This window comes from Mobula birostris, chromosome 4 (assembly GCF_030028105.1).
Source record: "Mobula birostris isolate sMobBir1 chromosome 4, sMobBir1.hap1, whole genome shotgun sequence".
Lineage (NCBI taxonomy): Eukaryota > Metazoa > Chordata > Chondrichthyes > Myliobatiformes > Myliobatidae > Mobula > Mobula birostris.
In genome coordinates, this window is record NC_092373.1 from 41,559,056 (window position 1) to 41,584,645 (window position 25,590).

General features: G+C 41.5%; 1 protein-coding gene across 4 annotated transcripts in view; it reads left to right on the forward strand.

Moving 5' to 3' along the window:
- LOC140196296 (protein FAM131A-like) overlaps window positions 1-25,590 on the forward strand; it is an 82,640-nt gene that overhangs the window by 50,321 nt on the left and 6,729 nt on the right. For all 4 annotated transcript variants that reach the window (XM_072255250.1, XM_072255252.1, XM_072255251.1 and 1 more), the window contains exons 4-5: window positions 3,199-3,381; window positions 22,944-23,072. In XM_072255250.1, the coding sequence (XP_072111351.1) occupies window positions 3,199-3,381; window positions 22,944-23,072 (312 nt within the window). The remainder of the gene's footprint in view (window positions 1-3,198; window positions 3,382-22,943; window positions 23,073-25,590) is intronic.

Sequence of the window (25,590 nt, forward strand, 5' to 3'; positions counted from 1 at the left end):
AGGAGGATGCTAAGAGGATGCAGGGTGACTTGGATAGGTTGGGTGAGTGGGCAAATTCATGGCAGATGCAACTTAATGTGGATAAGTGTGAGGTTATCCACTTTGGTGGCAAAAACAGGAAAACAGATTATTATCTGAATGGTGGCCGATTAGGAAAAGGGGAGGTGCAATGAGACCTGGGTGTCATTATACACCAGTCATTGAAAGTGGGCATGCAGGTACAGCAGGTGGTGAAAAAGGTGAATGGTATGCTGGCATTTATAGCAAGAGGATTCGAATACAGGTGCAGGGAGGTACTACTGCAGTTGTACAAGGCCTTGGTGAGACCACAACTGGAGTACTGTGTGCAGTTTTGGTCCCCTAATCTGAGGAAAGACATTCTTGCCATAGAGGGAGTACAAAGAAGGTTCACCAGATTGATTCCTGGGATGGCAGGACTTTCATATGATGAAAGACTGGATGAACTAGTCTTATACTCGTTGGAATTTAGGAGATTGAGAGGGGATCTGATTGAAACGTATAAAATCCTAAAGGGTTTGGACAGGCTAGATGCAGGAAGATTGTTCCCGATGTTGGGGAAGTCCAGAACGAGGGATCACAGTTTGAGGATAAAGGGGAAGCCTTTTAGGACCGAGATTAGGAAAAACTTCTTCACACAGAGAGTGGTGAATCTGTGGAATTCTCTGCCACAGGAAACAGTTGAGGCCAGTTCATTGGCTATATTTAAGAGGGAGTTAGATATGGCCCTTGTGGCTAAAGGGATCGGGGGTATGGAGGGAAGGCTGGTACAGGGTTCTGAGTTGGATGATCAGCCATGATCATACTGAATGGCGGTGCAGGCTCGAAGGGCCGAATGGCCTACTCCTGCACCTATTTTCTATGTTTCTATGTTTCCTGTGGCAGAGAATTCCACAGATTCACCACTCTCTGGGTGAAGAAGTTTTTCCTCATCTTGGTCCTAAAAGGCTTCCATCCATGCGACCTTTAAATGCTTGCCATTGCATATCCACTGTCAACCCTTTAAGTATCATTTTCCAGTCTATCTTAGGTAATTCACGTCTCATACCTTCAAAGTTACGCTTCTTTAAGTTCAGAACCTTTGTTTCTGAATTAACTATGTCACTCTCCATCTTAATGAAGAATTCCACCATATTATGGTCACTCTTACCCAAGGGACCTCGCACGACAAGATTGTTAACTAATTGCTCATTGCTCAATACCCAGTCTAGAATGGCCTGCTCCCTAGTTGGTTCCTTGATATGTTGGTTCAGAAAACCACCCCGCATACATTCCAAGAAATCCTCTTCCTCAGCACCCTTACCAACTTGGTTCACCCAATCTATATGTAGATTGAAGCCACCCATTATAATTGCTGTTCCTTTATTGCACGCATTTCTAATTTCCTGTTTAATGCCATCCCCAACGTCACTACTACTGTTAGGTGGCCTGTACACAACTCCCATCAGTGATTTCTGCCCCTTAGTATTATGCAGCTCTACCCATATCGATTCCACATCCTCCCGGCTAATGTCCTTCCTTTCTATTGCGTTAATCTCCTCTCTAACCAACAATACTACCCCACCTCCTTTTCTTTCATGGCTATCCCTCCTGAATATTCAATATCCCTGAATGTTGAGCTCCCATCCTTGGTCACCCTGGAGCCATGTGTCTGTGATCCCAACTATATCATATTCATTAATAACTATCTGCACTTTCAATTCATCCACCTTGTTATGAATGCTCCTTGCACTGACACACAAAGCCTTCAGGCTTGCTTTTACAACACTCTTAGCCCTTATACAATTATGTTGAAAAGTGGCCCTTTTTGATTTTTGCCTTGGATTTGCCTGCCTGCCACTTTTACTTTTCACCTTACTACTTTTTGCTTCTACCCTCATTTTACACCCCTCTGTCTCTCTGCACTGGTTCCCATCTCCCGCCACATTAGTTTCCATCCCCCTGCTCCTCCAACCTGATTGTGGCCTCATTGTGACAGTGGAGGAGGCCAGGGACTCACATGTCAGAATTGGAATGGGAGGTAGAATCGGAATAGGTGGCCTCCAGGAGATCACGCTTTTTGTTGGTGAAGTGGTCTCCAAATCTACGCTGCATCTCACTGATATACAGGACGCCACACTAGGAGCACCAAACACAATAGATGAACCCAACAGACTCACAAGTGAAGTGTCACCTCACCTGGAAGGACTGCCTGGGCCCCTGAATGGTAGTGAGGGAGGAGGTGTAGGGGCAGGTGTAGCGCTTGTTCCGCTTGCAAGGATAAGTGCCAGGAGGGAGATCAGTGAGGAGGGACAAATGGAGAAGGGAGTCACATAGGGAGTAATCCCCATGGAAAGCAAAAAGTTGGGTGGGGGAGGGGAAGGATGTGCTTGGTGGTAGGATCCGGTTGGAGATGGTGGAAGTTATGGAGAATTACGTGCTGGATGCAAAGACTGCTCAGGTAGTAGGTGATGGAGTTATGGAGTTTAGCAGTGCACAAATAAAATCAGATTTTATGAATTTAACCAAGATGCTACTTGCTTATCTGTGCTGTAGAGAAGGTTACACCATTAATAAATTTGAACTTAAAATTACCCTATGTTGTTTGAATCAGAATCAGATTTGATACCACTGGCATATGTCATGAAATTTGTTAATATTTCTGCAGTTAATCCAAGAATAAAATCACAGCCCTAACAATTCAGTATTTCTTACTTTCCTGGATCTTGTTGCAACCTTCTGTTACAATATTTGGAGGATTAGCAGGTTTTATTTTCTTTTTCACATCTTTATCATTTATATTTTGGAATTTTTTGTTTCCTGAACTCCAAGCCAAGTTTTACATCTCTCTATTGTGTTTTGTCCATGGTGAAGTCAAGATGCAACTGGGCCTTATGCCTTGCCCTGTTTAAAGGCAACTTATCCTTGTCCTGTATGATTAGAACCTGCTTGCTCTTGATGAATGTGAGGCTTGTTGTACATTTGTAATGATGAACGTAGGTTTGTGTTTAATTCATGTGGATGTTTACATTTTATACCAATTTCTTTATACAACTCTCTGGAATTGCATTAAAAGTGATTAGTTCAGTAATTGAATGTTTAAATCAGGGTCTGTCCTTTCATTGTTTGGTCCATTCATTAAAGATGACCACACTTTCCATGTGTTTATTTTTCTGAACGAGCTTCTTATTGTTCCTCCAGGTTTTTCCCAGGTGGTGAAAGACCATGTAACCAAGCCTACAGCCATGGCTCAGGGTCGAGTTGCTCATCTCATCGAGTGGAAAGGTTGGTGTAAGCCAATGGAGTCGCCGATGACTCTTGAGATTGATTTCAATTCCTACTCCGACTTAAGCGAAGGTGAACAGGAAGCACGATTTGCAGCAGGTAAATCCAGCTCTTAGACAGACACCTGTGCAATGAAATCAATGTAATGCAGCCCGTAGACAGCTCACTTCATGCAATTCAATCTCTTTGGCCCTTAGAGATAAAAATGATATATTTTGAGAATGTGTTGATGAGTGTTCTCAATGATAATTGTATTGTCATCTTATGCTAACTACTATTCTAAATTATCTGTATTATTGGAACTGGTTGTGTCATTAATTCATAGTTTTTTTCTTGTGCAGTAGTGTTAATTTCACACCCTCTTAAATTTATTTGTTTTTAGAGAAGGATTTCATCCTTAAAAAAGTTAATTTTTTCCACGTTTTTTTTTGCACTTTTAATGGTTTCTTGCACCTTAACAGTTTATTAATTTCTGAGTGTTGTACAGTACTGAGTTTCAGCCGAGATTTAAGTTTTTCCATGGGGCTTGAAGTTTCAAACCAGAACAATATAATGACTGCACTTGTGCACTAGAGCAATTAACAAGTAGTAAGCATAGTTCATGCACTAAAGCTGTTCAGCCCATTTTTTCTTGTTTGGAAAGTTGGTGCAAGTATATAAATATTTGCATACCTTTTTTTAGCATATAGACACTTCCTCAGTTGAAGAATGTCCCTTAATGTTGATAAGAAATTCAAATATGTCCATGGGTAGCATTATATCCCAGCTTGTGCATTGGTTTACAAAGGAAATCAATTTTAACGGTTACCAAATTCACATGCAATGAGATCTGTGAAGTTGACATCCCGCTACACAGGTGATAATGAATGCATTTTGTAAATGATAAATTGAATACATTAATGGAGTGTAACCTTACGTTCGATGTATGTGCATTGCACAGAAATTAAATTGCAATTAAATGAAACTGTTGAAGACAGCAGTAACTGAGCTTAGTTTGTGTTCTTTTTCAAATTTCTCTCTTCCCTTTAAGGTAAAATTTTACAATGTTTGCTTCTGTTTGACATAGGGTTGGATAGGTTTTAACTTAGAGGATGGCAGGGTGAAAGTTGTTTTGATAAACAGACTCACGTTTCTTTTTGGATAGGCTGGTGAATAGATCTAATTCTTGTTAATGTGATTGAGAGTCTTTTCTGCTTGCTATCTATTTGCAGAAAAAAATGCTCATATTCCTAATTGTAGTTTGGAGCTGCACCTACAGAATTTCAGGGAAAATACTGAAACATTATTTAAATAAGTTTAGTCCTTCTGGCAACACAAGCATTCCAGAAAATGTACTTGTAATTCAATAGGATAACTTAGAAAGAATGAGTGAGAAGACTAATCAAGAACTTATGAACCGAGGCCTTAAATATACTCTGTGACTTGGCCGCCTGTGGTAAGGAATTCCACAGATTCACCATTCTCTGGAAGTTCCTCCTCATCTCCATTCTAAATGGATATCCCTCTATTCTGAGGCTGTGCCGTCTGGTCCTATGCTCTCCCACCATAGGAAGCATCCTCTCCACATCCACTCCTTTAAGACTTTTCTACATTCGATAGCTTTTAATGAGGCTCCGCACCCCCCATTCTTCTGAATTCAAGTGAATACAGGCCCAGAGTCATAAAATGCTCCTCATTTGATAATGCATTCAATCCTGGAATCATTTTCGTGAACCTCCTTTGAAACCATTCCAAGATCAGCACATCCTTTCTTAGATAAGGGATCCAAAACTGCTCACAATACTCCAAGTGAGGCATCACTTGTGCCTAATAAAGTCTCAACATTACATCCTTGCTTTTATATTCTAGTCCTCTCAAAATGAATGCTAACATTGCATTTGCCTTCCTCACCACTAACTCAACCAGCAAATTAATCATTGGGGAATCCTGCATGAGGATTCACAAATCCTTTTGCACCTGGGAGTTTTGGATTTTCATTTATTTCTATTTGCAAAAGGGTGCTCAGGTTTGTTTAGATGGTGTTGAGAACCATTAGTCACTGGATACACACAGAAGCTTTGTGTAAGGAATGGAGAGAAGCAATGCACCACCTCACCACCTCACAGGATACCTATCTGTCCCCGCAGACACCTCTTTCGTCATCTGTGGAAGAGTTTTGTGGTTTCTAGATTGGCCTCAGCAGCCACCTCAAAACCCACAAAATTGAAGTGGAAGCAAGTTACGCTAGATCCCAAGAAGAAAAATAGATTTGTGGTATCAGTGAAACAAAAGTGAAGCAAAGTAGAACTTGGTGATGGTTGATGGGGAAGTTAAGATAAAGAGACTCAGGTGAGCTGCTTTATAGGTGGTGAAAGATGGGAGATCATGGGATTACATTCAACTCTTTACATAAGAATATTGGCATGGGTTTGAGCAGTGAGCAGGCTAAGCCGAGATGGGCCTAGGTGATTTTATGATAATAGATTTACTGACTTGGAAGCTCTGCACAACGTGAAATTAGTCATTAGCTCTTCCAGTAAGTAGCCAGATGCCATATAGGCAAACACTGAGAAGTGAGAGGGTTGGTGACACCATGTCTTGAGGTGGACTTGTGAGGTAATAGTACTTGCATAACGAAGAAGGTGAGACAAAGCATCAGCCAGTGAGAGAATTCCACAGTGTTCTAAAGATGGGAGAGAAAAAGTGTTTTATTGATATGCTGTACTTGAATTAAATAAGGGGGTGGGGGTGGTACTACCCCAAACAATGGCAGAAGGTTAATGGACCATGGAATGGAAAAAGTATTATATTGACTGCAGAGCAACAAAGGACACTGAGAAGAAAAATAGTCCATTTCAGAGCCCTATGGAGTGGGCTCAGCCAATCACAGTCAGTGCCGGCTGATGCTTACTTGTAGACATTCAATGGACTTCACACTGGAATTAAATGTGATTTAAAAAAAATAACTTTCAGCCCAGCTTCCTTTCTAGAAGATCTTGGACCCGTGTGAAAAAATTGCATCTCCCTAACCAAATCCGATTCTAAAAACGAGTGAAGCATGTAGAGTCTAAACCACAGAATACTGGCCTTGGAAATTACCAGTTTTATTAGGTGACTTAGTTTGTGAGGGTATTGCAGAAAAGTTGGGCACAGATTAGAGATTGCTGAAGACTAGATGGAATGGCATTTTAAAATTAAAAAAGGGGGTCAGGGAATGGGCAATAATATCTGAAGAGGGAGAATCTGTTATATTTCTTCTTTAAAAAGGACACAGTGCGTGCTTAAAAACTCTAGAATATTTTTATTTACAGATTAACTGAATGGCTTTAGCTCGACCACATTTTAGTCAAGACCTTCAGCCCGCCAAAAGTGAGTGTGAGTGTGTGTGTGTGTGTGTGTGTGTATCCCATTCACCATCATTACTTCCAGTTCCGTCTGAGTCACCAGCATTGCACACTGGGAGCTGAATTTCTTTATTGTGTACACATAAAATAACATACCTTACTCCTTTGAAGAAAAACAAACACAATACTGTGTCTCCATAAACCTGCAAGAAGCAATAATGCTTCCCAGCAAAAATATTTACATTAATGTCAATTGTAATGAGCATTCCAACACAGATATTTACATTAACTTCAATTGTAATGAACAAATACAGTCCCTTATTCACTCATCAACTCTCAATTAGTCTCCGAGGTGGTTTAGTGGTCCTTTTTGGTCTGCTGTTTCTCTCCACAGATGTATTGCTTTCACTTGCTGTGTTAATGTTAGTGTCTTTTTGAGTACTCTGAACAACAAGTTTATTTTTCTCATCTGCTGGACCCTTTGGTGTACTGACAGGTGATGTGTCACAGCTAAGGGTTGGAGCTTGTGGTCGTAGAGCCGCATGGTTCTTTCTCAGAGGTGTTCCTCGCTCTGTCTGGATCTGGTAGGAGTATGGAGCAACTTCCGCTTGCACGTGTATACTTGCATGGACCGTGCACCGGTATCGTGATCTCGGATTCGTATTTGATCTCCAGGTTTCAGGACTGGTAGGCTTTTCACAGTCTTGTTGTTATACTGTTTCTGTTTTTCTTTCCCTGTCATTTTAGTTAACTTGACCTTGTGTGCTTCTTCAGGTGTCAACAGGTTTTCATGTATGTGTCGACCCATCAGCATTTGGGCTGGTGAAAGGCCATTCTGCAGTGGCGCACTTCTGTAAATCAACAGAAATCTGTGAGAGTCCTCTCATCCATCTTGCACTTTCTTCATGAGACCCTTCACTATCTTGACCAAAGTCTCTGCTAGGCCATTAAATTTTGGGTGATGTGGGCTTCAAGTCATATGTCACAACCCCCAATCATTAGCAAAGGACTCAAATTCACAGCTCAAGGATTGTGAACCATCTTCTGATACCACTTCCCATGGAACTCCATGCCTCGCAAACTCAGCTTTCAAGAAAGTGATGACCGCTTTTCTGGATGTTGATTGCAGTGTTGCAACCTGTGGGTAATTGGAAAAGTAGTCTGTTACAACAATACGACTCTTCCCATTATAACCAATCAAACCCACTCCAACTTTGAAGTACGGCCTGTCTGGTACAGGGTGTGGTGTAAGCGGTTCTGCTTTCCGCTTTGACCTGTAGGTAAGACCTATCTCACGTGAGGCAGTGGTGTGGCTGATGTCTTGATTCATTCATGGCCAATACATCACTTCACAAACTGTTCGTTTACATTTCTCTTCACTAAGATGCCCTTTATGTATCTTCTGAAGCATTTCCTTGCGTAGCAATACTGGCATCATAAACTTGTTCCCTTTGAAGACAATATCTTCCACTACTGACAGTTCAGCTCTGTGTACGTAGTAACCCTGAATACACATTGGACAGCTATTCTTAGTTGCTGGCCATCCTTTCCGTATAGTCTCTTTGTTTTATCTGTCCCTGCTGCTGTCCTAATCTTCTCTGTTCTATCGGGAGATATTGGAACTGAGCTAACAATCATGAGGTTAATCAGCATTAATCTGTATATCAGTGAGACAATACATCAGCAGCAAACATATATTTTCCCATATATAAATATTTCTGCAATCTTAACAACATGCACTGTGTCCTCATCGGACAGTCATTCAGTGGGTTGGACATAATTGAGATCAGTGGTTTATGGTTTGTCTCTACTTCAAAAGCTTTTCCATAGATGTACTGATGGAATCTTTCACATGCATATGTGCTGGCAGGAAGCTCTTTCCCTATCTTTGCATAGTTCCTTCTGCACTTGTTAAAGTCCTTGATGCACAGGCCACAGGTTGCCATGTGTCATTGTGCTGCTGCAGTAGTACTGCTCCAAGGCCGTACAGGGAAACTTCAGCCGAGATCCTCGTACACCTCTCCGGATCATAAAGTTTCAGAATGGACTCTTCAGTTAAGATTCTTTTCAGTCTCTGGAAACACACTTCTTGCTCCTAAGACCAAATCCACTCATTTCGCTCCTCAAGGAGTAACCTAAGTAGGGCTGACATGTAGACAGTCAAGGGATGAACTTAGCCAGATAAGTCAACATCCCCAGGAAACGTCTTACCTCCTCGTTGTTTCAGGGCCTCTCCAGGTTCTCGATGGCTGACATCTTTCTTGGGTCAGGCTTTACTCCCTCTTCCGATATGACATCTCTTATGAAAGTCAGTGCCTTAACACCAAACTCATCTTTCTCTTTATTTAATTTCAAATTGTCATGACTAGTACCTGTCTCAGTTGTGCATCGTGTTCTTCCTTGGTGGACTCAGCACCAGGCACACCCTTAAGGATCCTGTGGATGGTTTTATGGTGCAGACAGGATCCAATAAGATAACCAAAGAAAGTGATATCCATCCTCTGGTGTGTTAAAAGTACACTGTCTTGGACTTACCGCATCAAGCTTCGTCTGCCAAAACCCAGACAATGCATCGAGTTTGATAAACCACTTGGCACCTGTAAACCGGGACATGATCTCCCCCCATGTTTGCAAGTTAAAATGCTCCCTTTGGATGGCTTTATTGAGATCTCTTGGTCTAGACATATCCACAATGCTCCATTTTCTTTTTACACAATGACAATAAGCTCACCCAATCCGTTGGTTCTTCAGTTTTCTGTATAACATTTATCCGTTCCATGTGAGCTTGTTCTTGTATGTAAGTAAAAACAGAACTTTCCGTCATGCACGGACAACAGGAGCTACTGTCTCATCTGCATGAATTTTGTGTACACGAGGTAAGCCCCTCTAAGACAACTGCATACTCTTCCATGAGTGAAGTGTGGACATCTACGGTCTGTGAAGCCACTATGAAAACCCTTTCACCAGGTCGAGGCTTTTAACATGCACTCATACCTAATATTGGCTGTACTCACTTTTCTGCAACCAGTAGCTGTGCTTTTAGATGTGGCTCCTTCTGCTTGATGGTCACCATACAGCCCCCCCTTTACTGGAATGTTCTCCCCAATATAGCCTGTCACTTTTAACTTCTCTGGGTACTTGTTCTTTACTTTGACAGTCTTGTAATCATCTATTGATAACTGATTCACCTTAGCTCCAGTGTCAAGCTTGAATGGAATTACTGTCTCATTCACACTCACTGGAACAATGCATTCTGTTTTACCAGCACCAACAGTCTAGAGAATCTACAAAGATTTCTTCCATTTCCTCATCAACCATATGCACCTTTTTCATGGTAGCCCCAGCTTTCCAGCACTTTGCAAAATCATTCTTCTTCCCACAATTATTACAGGATTTTCCATAAGCAGTACACTTCTTTGGAATGTGCTTACCTCCACATTTGCTGTTGGAGCCTATCTCTTTGCTATACTGTTGCTTTGGGAAACACCTTGGGCTCTTCCCCTCGGTTTTCACAGCATGCATTGTTGGTTCTGCTCTGTGCAGCTCCTTAGCTTGTGCTCGTGTGGTCTCTACTGTCCTACACATATTCCAGTCTTCACTAGTGTTAATTCTTTTTCACAGAGCAGGCTTTCTCTAAATCCATTATCTGAGTTTCAGCAGACTATTCTGTCTCTAATTAGTGCGTCCGTCAAATCTGCAAACTCACAGCACTTACTCAGTGTGTGAAGTTCAGTTAAATATTTGTCAAAGCTAACACCCTGTTTCTATTCACAGGCAAGGAATTTGTATCTTTCAAATGTGATGATTTTACTTAGGACAAAATATTCCTCAAATCTTATCACCAGAGTGTCCAATGTCAAGACCATCTCATCAATTTGAAAGCTGTTATAGTTGTTCAAAACATCTTTGCCAATTATGTGTAGAAAGATAGACACATTCAATTTTTCATCTGTGCCTTTGGCTCTACTCACTGTTAAATAAGACCATAAGATATAGAAGCAGAATCAGGCCATTTGGCGCATTGAGTCTGCTCCAATATTTCATCATAGTGGATACAATTTTCCTTCTAGCCCAAACCTCCTGCCTTCTCCCCGTATCCCTACCAGCCCTGACCAATCAGGAATCTATCAACCTCTGCCTTAAATATACATAAAAACTAGGCCTCCACAGCTGGCTATGGAAAAGAATTCCTCATATTCACCACTCTGGCTAAAGAAATTCCTCCTCAGCTCTATTCTGAGACTGTGTCCTCTGGTCTTAAACTCTCCCACCATAGGAAACATCCTTTCCACATCCACTCCATCAAGGCCTTTTGCTATTCAATAGATTTCAATGAGGTCACCTCTCATTCTTCTGAATTCTAGTGGGTACAGGCCCAAAACCATCAAATGCTCTTCATATGACAAGCCATTCAATCCTGGAATCGTTTTAGTGAACCTCCTTTGAATCCTCTTCTGTTTCAGCACATCCTTTCTAAGTTAAGGGGCTCAAACCTGCTCACAATTCTCCAAGTGAGGCCTCACTGGTGCTTTATAGTTTCAACGTTACATTCTTGCTTTTATATTCTAGTCCTCTTGAAATGAATGCTAATATCACATTTGCCTTCCTCACCACAGACTCAACCTGCAAATTAATCTTTAGGAAATCCTGCACAAAGGCTCCCAAATCTCTTTCCACCTCAGTTTTTTGTACTTTCTCTCTATTTATTTAGAAAATAGTCAACCCTTTCATTTCTTCTACCAAAGTGCATGACCATACACTTCCCAGCACCGTATTCCACCTGCCATTTCTTCTCCCGTTCTCTGAATCTATCTAAGTCCTTTTGTAGCCTCTCTACTTCATCAATTCTTCACCAGTCTTCATATCGTCTGCAAACTTCGCAACAAAGCCATCAATTCCATCATCCAAATCATTGACATATAACGTAAAAAGCATTGGTCCCAATACAGTCCCCTGTGGAACACCACTAGTCACCGGCACCCAGCCAGGAAAGACTCCCTTTATTTCCACTCTTTGCCTCCTGCCAATTAGCCATTGCTTTATCCATGCTATAATCTTTCCTGTAATACCATGGGCTTGTAGCTTGTTAAGCAACCTTAAGTGCGGCACCTTGTCCAAGGCTTTCTGAAAATCCCAAGTTCACAACATCAGCTGATTCTTCTTTGTCTATCCTACTTGTTACTTGTTTCAAAGAATTCCAACGGATTTGTCAAGCAAGATTTTCCCTTGAGGAAACCATGCTGACTATGGTCTATTTTATTATGTGTCTCCTAGAACCCTGAGACATCATCCTTAATAATCGACTCCACCATCTTCCCGACCGCTGAGGTCAGACTAAGTTTCCTTCTTACTTTAGTTGCCTCTGTCCCTTCTTGAAGAGTGGAGTGACATTTGCAATTTTCCAGACTTCCAGAACCATTCCAAAATCTACTGATTCTTGAAAGATCATTAATAATGCCTCCACAATCTTTTCAGCCACCCCTTTCAGAACTCTGGAGCATACACCATCTGGTCCAGATGACTTATTTACCTTCAGACCTTTCAGTTTCCCAAGAGGCTTCTCTTTAGTTAGGGTAACTTCACACACTTCACACACCTAGAACTTCCAGCATACTGGTAGTGTCTTCCACAGTGAAGGCTAATGCAAAATATTTATTCAGTTCGTCTGCAATTTCATTGCCCCTAATTACTACCTCTCCAGCATCATTTTCCAGCAGTTCGATATCCACTCTGGCCTCTCTTTTACACTTCATGTATCTGAATAAACTTTTGGTATCCTCTTGAATATTACTGATTATCTTAATTTTGTATTCCATTTTTACTTTCTTAATGAATTTTTTAGTTGGTATTTGAAAGCTTCCCAATCCCACTTCCCACTAAGTTTTGCTTATTATATGCCTTCTCTTTGACTTTTATGTTGGCCATGACATCTCTTGTTAGCCACGGTTGTGTCATCTTTGCTTTAGAATACTTCTTCTTCTTCGGGATTTATATATCCTTTGCCTTCTGAATTGCTTCCAGAAATTCCAGTGCTTTTTTCCAATCAATTCTGACCAACCCTCCTCTCATGCCTTTGTAATTCCTTCTTCTCTACTGTAAAACTGGTACATCTAACTCTAGTTTCTCCTTCTCAAATTTCCTGGTGAATTTGATCATATTGTGGTCACTTGCCCCTAAAGTTCTTTTACCTGAAGCTCTCTAATCAATTCTGGTTCATTGCACAGTACCTAATCTGGAACAGCCGATCCTGTAGTGAGCTCAATCATGAGTTGCTCTAAAAAACTATTTCGTAGGCACTCTAGAAATACCCCGTACCATCCAGAACCAACCTGATTTTCCCAATCTACCTGCATATTGAAGTACCCCATGACTATTACAACATTGCCATTTTGGCATGTATTTTCTATCTCCCATTGTAATTTGTAGGCCACACCATTACTACTGTCTGGGGGGTTTGTATACAACTTCAGTCAGGGTCTCTTTACCTTTGCAGTTCCTTAGCTCTATCCACAATGATTCAACACTTTCTGACCCTATCTCACCTCTTTCTAATGATTTGATTTCATTTTTTACCAACAGAGCAACACTGCCCCCTCTGCCTTCCTACCCATCCTTTCGATACAATGTGTATCCTTGGACATTAAGGTCCTAGCTATAGTCTTCTTTCAGCCATGATTCAGTGATGCCCACAACATCATACCTACCAATCTGCAGCTGTGCTTCAAGTTCATCTACCTTATTTCATATACTCAGTGCCTTCAAATACAACACTTACAGTCCTGTGTTCACCCTTTTCGATTTTGTCCACCTTTTACATTGCAACTCATCCTGTTGCCTACAATTTTGACCAACCAACATTGTCTTCTCACTACACATTGCCTCTGTTTGTAAATCAGCTACCTCATCTTCAGCACTATTATCTGCTCTTCCTATGATATTGCTTGCATTTAAATATACACACCCCAGGACACGAGTCACACCATGCTTAACCTTTTGATTCGTAACTTTGTCTGAGGTCTTACCAATATCAAGCTCTCCACTAACTGTTCTGGCACTCTGGTTCTCTAGTTTAAACTCCACTGTGCAGCATTAACAAACTTTCCTGCTAGGATATTAGATGCCTCCAGTTCAGGTGCAAACCATCCCTTCTGTACAGGTCCAAACTTCCCTGGAAGACAGTCCAATGATCCAAATATCTAATGCCCTCCCTACACCTACTCCTTAGCCACGTATTAAACTGTATAATCTTCCAAGTTGTGGCCTTCCAAGTTCATCTAGTTCCAGCTCCTGCTCCTTAACGTGGATTGTTAGAAGCTGCTGCTAGGTGTGCTTCTCGCAGTTGTAGTCATCAGAAACACTACAGGTCTCCCTGCCTTCCCACGTCCCACAAGAGGAGCACTTCACTATCCTGCCTGGCATCCTTACTGTCCCTAGCTGGGCAGATATAAAGTGAACAAAAAAACTTAAAACTTTTCTTTCCTTTGCTTTCTCTGACTGAAACCTCTCTTCGATGAAGCCGCGAAGAGCTGAAGCCTCAAGATCACCACTCTGACTCTGCCCACTCAGATGATGGATGCTGCAACAATGGCCACTGCACTTGCCCCGCCTTCCTTTCATTTGCTGTCACTAATCAATCCCAAACCCAGCCGAATGGCCGTTGATCAAAGCTCTAGTACGCTTTGAATATATATTGAATTGATGTTTGAAGCGTTTCCAGATCATCAGCTAGATTGCTGGTAAACTGCATAGCTTCGGGAAGACTTGGGTTGTCCACTACAGAATTTTTTGGGCTTCTCTCACCTGGTATTCTCTTGGTGAATCCGGTAAACTTCAGCAGCTTCAAGACACAATGTGCTCTCTGGGTAGCAGCTTCACTAGAAACATAGAAAACCTACAGCACAATACAGGCCCTTCGGCCCACAATGCTGTGCCGAACATGTACCTACTTTAGAAATTACCTAGGGTTACCTGTAGCCCTCTATTTTGCTAAGCTCCATGTACCTATCCAGGAGTTTCTGAAAAGACTCTTTCTCAGTTGCTCACAATATTCAGTTACACTTTGTATATAGACTTCACGCTGACTTCTGTCACCATGTTATGTTCACTCTTTTACAAGACAAACTTGCACGGGTAAAACAGCTAGAACTATTTTATTTACAGATTTACAGAATGGCTTCAGTTTGACCACATTTTACTCATGACCTTCAGCCTGCCGAGAGAGAGAGCGAGAGAGAGAGAGAGAGTGTGTGTGTGTGTCCCTTTCACCAGTGTCACTGCCTGCATTGCACACTGGGAACTGAATTTCTTTATTACGTATACCACGTACACACATAACAACACAACATCTTGCAGGGGTCGCAGCAAAAGTTTAGTAGAAACATGGTCATATTAGAGGGAGGTGGATCTCGTATACAATATAAGCTGGGGAGAGCGGGTAGGTAGATAGGAGAGCAGCTGGAGACAACAGACTCAAGAACTGTGAGCCTACTGGGGCGGTTTAGTGGCAAATGACAGGTGGATCAAACACAAGAGCCTGTTGAGAGGATGGCCTTGATCATCAGATAAAGGAAGTTCATGACTTCTTTAGCTTGCTGGCGGGTGGACTATGAGGAGCAGAGGAGACTAGGAACATGGTAATGAAGAAGTCAGGCAATATCTTAGTTCTCCTGGATAAACCATAAGTAATGTCTGGCTTTGTACTAAGAGATTGAGTTCCACTATTTTTTGATGTGGCCTCATCAGTTCTTGTGGTGGAATGTTCAACCAATTATGTATTCTTCAGAGGTAAGGGAGGAAGGTCCTATAGGGAATGACATGCGGTGGAGGAGCAGTGTAAGGGTATTAGTGGGCACAAAAGCAACAGTTTGGTAGGCAAGAGTGAAGCATGCTAGGTCTCCACTTGGCTCTTTTTGCTTTTGTTGAAACTGTCTCAGTTATCTTAGACTTTCCTCCTTCAGTATTGAACTGGAATAGTTTTTCATTACGTCTAAAATTTAAATACATTTAAATCTGAAAATCAGTATCTGCATTCTATATTAACATATGAAAATGTGCAATAATTCTGAGCTTTGGTGCTTTACATATTGAGGATCGAAAGCAGAGATTATAAACGTCACTTATTGTGGCCTTTAAACAGTGAAAGATGAGTGATACTATCGAAGTGTTGCTTTGATACTTTACACCTAAGTATCAAACTTCTGAACATGAATCAGATAAGTTCAGACAACGCTCAGACAAGTGAATAAAATAAAATCTTAGACATGGAATTCTCAGATGGAAGTTTAAGTTATAAACTAAAGTTTAATCTAGAAATTCTGTCATGTATGAAAGTATTTGTGTACCTTTTTTTGGAAAAATAATTTACATGAAAACTTCTCAGAAAAGATAACATACTCTGTCAACTGGGTAATTGTCCTTGTCTACTTTCTGTCTCCACCATTCATTCCCCTCACAGCACTCTCCTACGGAATCACAGGAGGTGCCATGTTCTTCTGTCTCATCATCCATCGACCTAAGCAGTCCTTCAAAGTGATGCAGCAATTCATTTGCTCTTCTTGCAAACATACTGCACTTGTTGTTCACAATGTGTTCTCTAAATTTGTAAATTCAAATGCAGAGTGGATAATCGCTTTGGAGACCACCTGAGTTCATCCACAGACACTCAAGCTCTCTTTTGTTTGCAATTTCAATTTTCAATCCCATTTCTTTTCTGATCTATCTCCATGGTTCATTGCACGATAATAGGAAGGCTACAGATAGGATGGGGGCATGAAGAGCTAGACCAGTGATTCCCAACAGGGATGGTACTGCCCCCCCAGGGGGCGTTTAGACGTCCTAAGTGTGCGTCAGGGGTCATTTAAGATTCTTGGGGGGGTGGTAAGTGGCACTCTAACTTGAGGCACGAGACCTGACTGACCGTTAGTAGAGCAGGCACTTCCAAAAAAAAGGATGAGGCACTGGAACACCGGAAGAATCACGGCTCTGCAGGCAGTGAGCACTCATCATCATAACGTCTGAAACTAGGCAGTCTCATTCAGCCTTACCAACCAGACATTATTGGGAATGTATATATTAGCAACCAGGGTGCCCAACAGTTCCCCTTGATTTGCAGCACAGAACGAGTTCATGCAATTTAACAATTGGTAAGTCAAGTACACCCTCTCAACTTTCTCTACAGATCTACAGAAAACAGGTCACCCAATGATACAGTGCTAGCCAAAACCAAATGGTGATAGCAAAGTGTGGAAAATCTCATACAGTTGGTGAAAGGTCAATAATGCCTGCTGTATCACAAGTGCTCACCACTGTTCTCAAAATGGATACCAGTATTTTAAAATCATTTCCTTTGTAGCTAGTCGTATTGATGAAATGAGTGAAGACATTGAGTATCAAGTATGCAGAGAGCTACAAAAAGCAGAATTTGGGATACAATTTGATGCGTCAACTGTGTGAGACAACGAGGCTTTGCTGATGGTATATGTACAGTTTTTTAAAAATGGAAAAATTTAAGAAGAGATTCTCTTCTGTAAAAAGTTAAAAAACAACTATCAATGGAGAATCAACCTACAGCAAACTTGAAATGTATATCGAGGATACAAGTATTCCGATTAAGAACATGATTTCTTGTGCAACAAGATGGAGCATTATATATGACAGGTTGCCATGCTGGTTTAATGGCATTTATGAACAAAGAAAAACCAAGACTGTTTTCAATCCAGCAGGTCGGGCAGCATCAGTGGAAAAGATTGGTCGACGTTTCGGGCTGGAATTCCAGGGATGCTGCTCGACCTGCTGAGTTCCTCCAGCGTGTTATGAGTGTTGCTTTGACCCCAGCATCTGCAGATTATTTTGTGTTTACTGTTTTCAATCCATTATGTAATTCATCATCAACATCTCGCAGCCAAAAATCTCAGCCAGTGACTTTTTTCAAGCAAGACTCATGTAATGTTTGTTATCAACAAAATTAAAACTCATCCATTAATTAGCAGCATATTTCACCAGTTATGCCAAGATAATGATGAAGAGTTTGAACATTTGCTTCTTCATACTGAAATGCTTTGGCTGTCAAAAGGCTGTTGCTTAAAGTGTTTCTTTGATCTTTTTGACACTGTGGTTGAAATTTTGTTCAAAGTCGACAAGAGCTTGGGAAACAAGATTGAACTTCTAAGTGGAGATGTGGCACACCTGGCCAATCTGTATGAAAAACTGAACATTCTAAATATGAAACTGCAGGGTGACAATATCAATTTAATCCAGGCAAAAAGTGCAGTGTCCACTTTCATTGGAAATTTGGAAATATATAAGCAAAACACTGGGAGAAGAATGATCTCACAATTTCCCTGCATGGAAAGTATTGCACTCTCTTTCACAGATGGTGATTTACAAGAGTACTGCTTATGCCTGCAGTCACTAAAGAAGGATTTTCAGAAGCAATTCAAGGATTTGAATGATCTGGAAATTCTGGATTGGGTAATTAACCCATTTCTCTGCAAGGTGGAAGAACAAAAAGAGAGATTGCAAGAAGAAATTATCAAAATTCAGAATGATGAAGAAGCAAAAACACTTTGCAAAAATGTTGGCTTTTGTAATATGTGGCTACACTGTCATATGAAGTTTCTGGTCTTTGGGGAAGAGCCAGACTGCTCTTCTTTGCATTTCCATCCTCCTACCTTGTTGAAATGAGGCTTCAGTGCAGTGAACCACATACTCACAAGAAACAGAAACCGCATGGACATTGTTACACTGGGGACTTAAGGCTTTTATTGTCACAACTTGAACCAGATTTTTCAACTCTTGCTAAAAACCATCAAGCTCAAGGATCATATTGATATTGAAGCTGCTGTCCAGTGCACAGGTACTGTGTAAGCTAGGTCTAAAGACAAACAAAAATTTTAAAGCAGAATAATTTTTCCCATGTTAGCATATGGTAGACATATTTTTACACTATGGGGGCGCCACAAAGTACGAAGGTGTATTGTTCCTAAGAGAGGCATCGGCAAGTTTGAAGGTGCTTTAGGGGGGACATTAGCAAGTATGAAGGAGCTCAGAAAGGTTGGGAAATACTGAACTATACCAAGTTGGCTGCAACTTTGAATTTTACACTTTGAGTTAATTCTCCTTTTCTACCTGTGTCAAAACTGGCTATTTCCACTGCATTTCATCAATTTATGATATTGGCTCAGTTTTGCTCTCTCCATTAACACAGCCTGACCCACTGTACCCTACTGCACTTCATCAACCAGGAGCTAAAGGGAGGTAGTCATCCCTAGGCTACAGGGGTCAGAAAACTGGGTGACTGTCAGGAGAGGGAAGGAAAATGCCCAGATAGTGGAGAGCACCCCTGTGGCTGTCCCCCTCAGCACAAGTATCTTGTTCTGGATGCTGTTGAGGGGGTTGACCTGACAGGGGACGCCCACGGTGATCGGGTCTCTGTCACTGAGCCTGGCGCTGTTGTGTGGGACGGAAGGAGGGAGAAGAGGAATGCGGTAGTCACAGGGGATTCCATAGGGGAACAGACAGGAGATTCTGTGAGCCTGATAGAGATACCCGCATGGCGTATTACCTCCCAGGTGCCAGGGTACGGGATGTCTCGGATTGGGTCCAGAATATTCTGAAGGGAGAGGGTGAGCAGCCAGTTGTCTTGGTACATGTTGGTACCAGTGACATAGACAGGAGAAGGGAGCAGGTCCTGAAGAGAGATTTCCAGGAGTTAGGAAGGAAGCTGAGAAGCAGGACCTCCAGAATAGTAATCTCGGGATTGCTACCTGTGTGAGGGCAAGAATAGTAGGATCAGGCAGATGAATGCGCGGCTGAGAGACTGGTGCAGGGGGCAGGGCTTCAGATTCTTGGATCATTGGGATCTCTTCTGGGGAAAGTATGACCTGTTCAAAAAGGACAGGTTACACCTGAACCTGAAGGGGACCAATATCCTGGCGGGAAGGTTTAATAGAGCTATTAGGGAGGGTTTAAACTAATTTGGCAGGGGGATGGGAACCGGAATGATAGAGCAAGGAAGGGGAAAACAGAAATAAATCTAAGATAGTGAGCAGTAAAGATGTCAGGAAGGACAGGCAGGTGATGGGGCAAATTTGCAGCCACTGGGATGAGTTGCAGTGCAGTCAAAGCAAAAAGTACTAAATACTGGTCTTAAGGTGATTTAATTAAATGCACGCAGCATAAGGAATAAGGTGGATGATCTTGTCGCATAGCTACAGATCGGCAGGTATGATATTGTGGCCATTGCTGAGACCTGGCTAAAGGATGCATATCTCTGGGAGCTGAACGTCCAAGGATACACGGTGTATCGGAAGGATAGGAAGGTAGGCAGAGGGGGTGACGTGGCTTTATTGGTAAGAAATGATATCAAATCATTAGAAAGAGGTGACATAGGATCGGAAGGTGCAGAATCTTTATGGGTTGAGCTAAGAAATCGCAGGGGTAAAAGGACCCTGATGGCAGTTATATACAGGCCTCCAAACAGCTGCAGTGATGTGGACAACAGGAAATAGAAAAGGCTTGTCAGAAGGGAAGTGTTATGATAATATTGGGGGATTTTAACATGCGAGTGGATTGGGAAAATCAGGTCGGCACTGGATCTCAAGAGAGAGAATTTGTAGAATGTCTGTGAGATGGCTTTTTAGAACAGCTTGTTGTTGAGCCCACTAGGGGATCGGCTGTACTGGATTGGGTATTGTGTAATGAACCGGAGGTGATTAGAGAGACTGAGGTGAAGGAACCCTTAGGAGGCAGTGATCATAACATGATTGAGTTCACTGTGAATTTGAAAAAGAGAAGCTGAAATCCGATGTGTCGGTATTTCAGTGGAGTAAAGGAAATTACAGTGGCATGAGAGAGGAACTGGTTGACTGGAAGGGGACACTGGTGGGAAGGACGGCAGAGCAGCAGTGGCTGGAGTTTATGCGAGAAGTGAGGAAAGTGCAAGACAGATATATTCCAAAAAAGAAGAAATTTTTGAATGGAAAAAGGATGCAACAGTGGCTGACAAGAGAAGTCAAAGCCAAAGTTAAAGCAAAGGAGAGGGCATACAAGGAAGCAAAAATTAGTGGGAAGACAGAAGATTGGGAAGTTTTTAAAAGCTTACAAAAGGAAATTAAGAAGGTCATTAAGAGGGAAAAGATGAACTATGAAAGGAAGCTAGCAAATAATATCAAAGAGGATATTAAAGGCTTTTTCAAGTATATAAAGAGTAACAGACAGGTGAGAGTAGATATAGGACCGATAGAAAATGATGCTGGAGAAATTGTAATGGGAGATAAGGAGATGGCAGAGGAACTGAATGAGTATTTTGCATCAATCTTCACTGAGGAAGACATCAGCAGTATACCGGACACTCAAAGGTGGCAGGGAAGAGAAATGTGCGCAGTCACAATTACGACAGAGAAAGTACTCAGGAAGCTGAATAGTCTAAAGGTAGATAAATCTCCCGGACCAGATGGAATGCACCCTCATGTTCTGAAGGAAGTAGCTGTGGAGATTGTGGAGGCATTAGCAATGATCTTTCAAAAGTCGATAGATGGTTCCGGAGGACTGGAAGATTGCAAATGTCACTCCGTTATTTAATAAGGGGGCAAGGAAGCAAAAAGGAAATTATAGACCTGTTAACTTGACATTGGTGGTTGGGAAGTTGTTGATGAGGTCAAGGATGAGGTTACGGAGTACCTGGAGGCATATGACAAATTAGGCAGAACTCAGCATGGTTTCCTTAAAGGAAAATCCTGCCTGACAAACCTATTACAATTTTTTGAGGAAATTGCAAGTAAGCTAGACAAGGGAGATGCAGTGGATGTTGTATATTTGGATTTTCAGAAGGCCTTTTACAAGGTGCCACACATGAGGCTACTTAACAAGATAAGAGGCCATGGAATTATAGGGAAGTTACATACGTGGATAGGGTGTTGGCTGATTGGCAGTAAACAGAGAGTGGGAATAAAGGGATCCTATTCTGGTTGGCTGCCGGTTACCAGTGGTGTTCCACAGGGGTCCGTGTTGGGGCTACTTCTTTTTACGTTGTACATCAACGATTTGGATTATGGAATAGATGGCTTTGTGGCTAATTTTGCTGACGATACGAAGATAGGTGGAGGGGCCGGTAGTGCTGAGGAAACAGAGAGTCTGCAGGGAGACTTGGATAGATTGGAAGAATGGGCAAAGAAGCGGCAAATGAAATACAATGTTGGAAAGTTTATGGTTCTGCACTTTGGCAGAAGAAATAAACGGGCAGACTATTATTTAAATGGGGAGAGAATTCAAAGTCCTGAGATGCAACGGGACTTGGGAGTCCTCGTGCAGGATACCCTTAAGGTTAACCTCCAGGTTGAGTCGGTAGTGAAGAAGGCGAATGCAATGTTGGCATTCATTTCTAGAGGAATAGAGTATAGGAGCAGGGATGTGATGTTGAGGCTCTATAAGGCACTGGTAAGACCTCACTTGGAATACTGTAGGCAGTTTTGGTCTCCTTATTTAAGAAAGGATGTGCTGACGTTGGAGAGGGTACAGAGAAGATTCACTAGAATGATTCCGGGAATGAGAGGGTTAACATATGAGGAACGTTTGTCCGCTCTTGGACTGTATTCCTTGCAGTTTAGAAGAATGAGGGGGGACCTCATAGAAACATTTCAAATGTTGAAATGTATGGACAGAGTGGATGTGGCAAAGTTGTTTCCCATGATGGGGGAGTCTACTATGAGAGGGCATGACTAAGGATTGAAGGGCGCCCATTCAGAACAGAGATGCGAAGAAATTTTTTTAGCCAGAGGGTGATGAATCTATGGAATTTGTTGCCACGGGTGACAGTGGAGGCCAACTCATTGCGTGTATTTAAGGCAGAGATTGATAGGTATCTGAATAGCCAGGGCATCAAAGGTTATGGTGAGAAGGTGGGGGAGTAGGACTAAATGGGAGAATGGATCAGGTTATGATAAAATGCCGGAGCAGACTCGATGGGCTGAATGGCCGACTTCTGCTCCTTTGTCTTATGGTTTTATGGTCTTATGGACCTCTGACTTCACATTCTCTGTAACTTAAAATTAACTTGTATTGTCTTTCCCAAATTTGTTGAAGCGTCTTTAGCCTGAAACACTGTGTTCCTCTCCACAGATGCTGTTTAACCCACTGGTTCCAGCATTTTACAATTTTATTCTTTGTAAATGCAAATTGTTGTTGCTCTTCTCCCATTGAGGAATGAGTTGCAGTTCAGAGAGTAATTGTAATGCATCTTCTTCCAGACTGTTGAAACTTTTGACTGGGTAACTTTTTTTTTGGTTTTGTTTCACTAATCTGTTTACACAGTAGTTTTACATGATATTAGTTGTATTTCAGGTGTGGCGGAACAGTTTGAAATTGCAGAGGCTAAACTGAAAGCATGGTCATCTGTCGATGGTGATGAGTCGAATGATGATTCGTATGATGAAGATTTTGTACCAACTACTGACAGCACACAACCAGCTGGTAATGGTGACCTTTACAAGCATTTCTGTGGTATTTATAATCAGTCTGCAACTATAGAATCACTGCAGGAGTGTTGCTATAGAAATTATTATTTATAAGCTATCCTGTTTTTTTTGTTAATGGTCCTTGTGCATATTTCCTTTAGCTCACTCCAGTGTAAAAATGGTAAAAAGTATGAAAAAATAGTGTTATTATAAGATGTCAAAAGTTTATAAGTAACAATAACAATAAACTCAAGAGATTCTTCAGATACTGGAAATCCGGAATAAAATGCTGGAGGAACACAGCAGGTCAGGCAGCATCTATGGAGAGGAATAAACAGTTGATATTTTGTGATCCTTCATCAGTGTTATAAGTAATAATGTTACTTAAGACTTGAATTTTGTGTTCCTTCTTTCTCTCTTTCCCAGTAGATTTTTTTAGTTCTAAAATTCCAAAAGGAACATTACTAGTCATTGCAAATTTGCTAACCTCACACCACATCATCACTTTTTAAATATTTTAGCATTAATTTACTTTTTAGCCTCCTTCTGATGTTTTCTCTCTGGGCCATGATCTCTTGGCTGGTTATCACTCCATTAATCATGTGTGATCCTTGCCTGTGGCTGTTATGCAGTCTTAAATTGGCAGAGTTCATAACCAGAGCCATTCTTTCACTTGTCTGATCTCCACTTATAGGCATCTCTTATTTGGGGGGCAGTTTCTAATATAAGGAGTGGACACTGCCCAGCTTTTTCATCTTAGATCTTGGAATTTGAGATCAGTTGTACAGTGGAAGAGCAATGATATTGTGGGATGAGCATCTGATTGCTCTGTTCCTGCCATCAGAAGCACTCAGGGACTCGTATGGAAATCACTGCCATGGCAATGCAGGTTGCCAGAATCTAACAGATGTCCCTGACATATGGTGTTGTTATGGACAATTCAAATGCATTTGAAAATTTAAATGCCAACAGTAATACTTCTGGAAGTACTTTCTTTGGTTTATCACTATCAGGTGCTTCCACATGATGTACTTTTGAAGCTACTTGATGGTTGCATTGAATACAATTTAGTGGCTAATCTTTAAGCAGAAAGACTTCAAGCTATTGAAAAGCAAAACCTGAAGATGCTTGAGATCTGAAATAATCACAGGAAATGCTGGGAAAGCTCAAACAGTGAGGCAGGTTTCTATCTTTCATGTCGAAGACCCTTCATTAACACATTGAAGGTGATTTTGTTTTGCTAGTCCTGTTAACTTGACTTCCTTGGAATTTCATGTACCTTCACCTCTAGGATGAGCAAAATATTTGCAGCTTCAATGTTTCTACCTCTTATTATTGAGAAAAGGTTTTCGGGAGCTAGTGGATCATCAGAAGAATATCCCCATGGGTAATATGTTTCCAGAAAAGAAACACATCAAGGCTCCTTCTTGGGAATTCACACCAACATTTTGAACAGCTGGTGTCTTCCAAGAAAATGACTATGCTTAAACTCCTTCTCAAACTTGAGAAGATGGCTGCTGCTACAACAACCACACAAGAACCAGAAACATTGCAGGTAGATTGGAAAAATCTGGTTGGTGCTGGATTCCAAGAGGGAGAAATTTCTAGAATGCCTACGAGATGGCTTTTTAGAGCAGTTCATGGTTGAGTCCACTAGGGTATTAGCTGATGGGTGTTGTGCAATTAACCAGAATTGATTAGAGCGCTTAATCCTAACAGCACTGTGGGTGTATTTACACCTCAGAGACTGTAGCAGTTCAAGAAGGCAGCTCATCATTACCTTCTCAAGGGCAACTAGGGGTGGGCAATAAATGCCGGCTTAGCTGGCAACACCCACATCCCTAAATGAATTAAAAAATGTAAAAGAGCCCTTAGGGGCAAGTGATCATAATATGATCAAATTCACCCAGAAATTTCAGAAGGAAAAGCTAAAGCCTGATGTATCAATTTTATAGTGAAGTAAAGGGAATTACAGAGGCATGAGAGAGGAGTTGGCCGCAATTAATTGGAAAAGAACACTGGCAGGGATGATGGCAGAGCAACAATGGCTAGAATTACTGGAAGCAATTTGAAAGACACAGGGTGTATACATCCCAAAGAAGAAGAAGTATTCTAAAGGCAAGATGACACAACCATGGCTAACAAGAGAAGTCAAAGCCAAAATAAAAGCCAAAGAGAGGGCATAGAGCAAAAATTAGTAGGAAGTTAGAGGATTGGGAAGCTTTCAAAAACCAACAGAAGGCAACTAAAAAAGTCATTAAGAAGGTAAAGATGGAATACGAAAGTAAAATAGCCAATAATATTAAAGAGGATACCAAAAGTTTCTCCAGATACATAAAGTGTAAAAGAGAGATGAGAGTGGATATCAGACCACTGAAAAATGATGCATGAGGGGTAGTAATGGGACAATGAAATGGTGGATGTACTGGATAAGTATTTTGCACCAGTCTTCACGGTGGAAGACACTAGCACTATGGTGGAAGTTCCAGGTGTCAGGGGTCATGAAGTGTGTGAAGTTACCATAACTAGAGAGA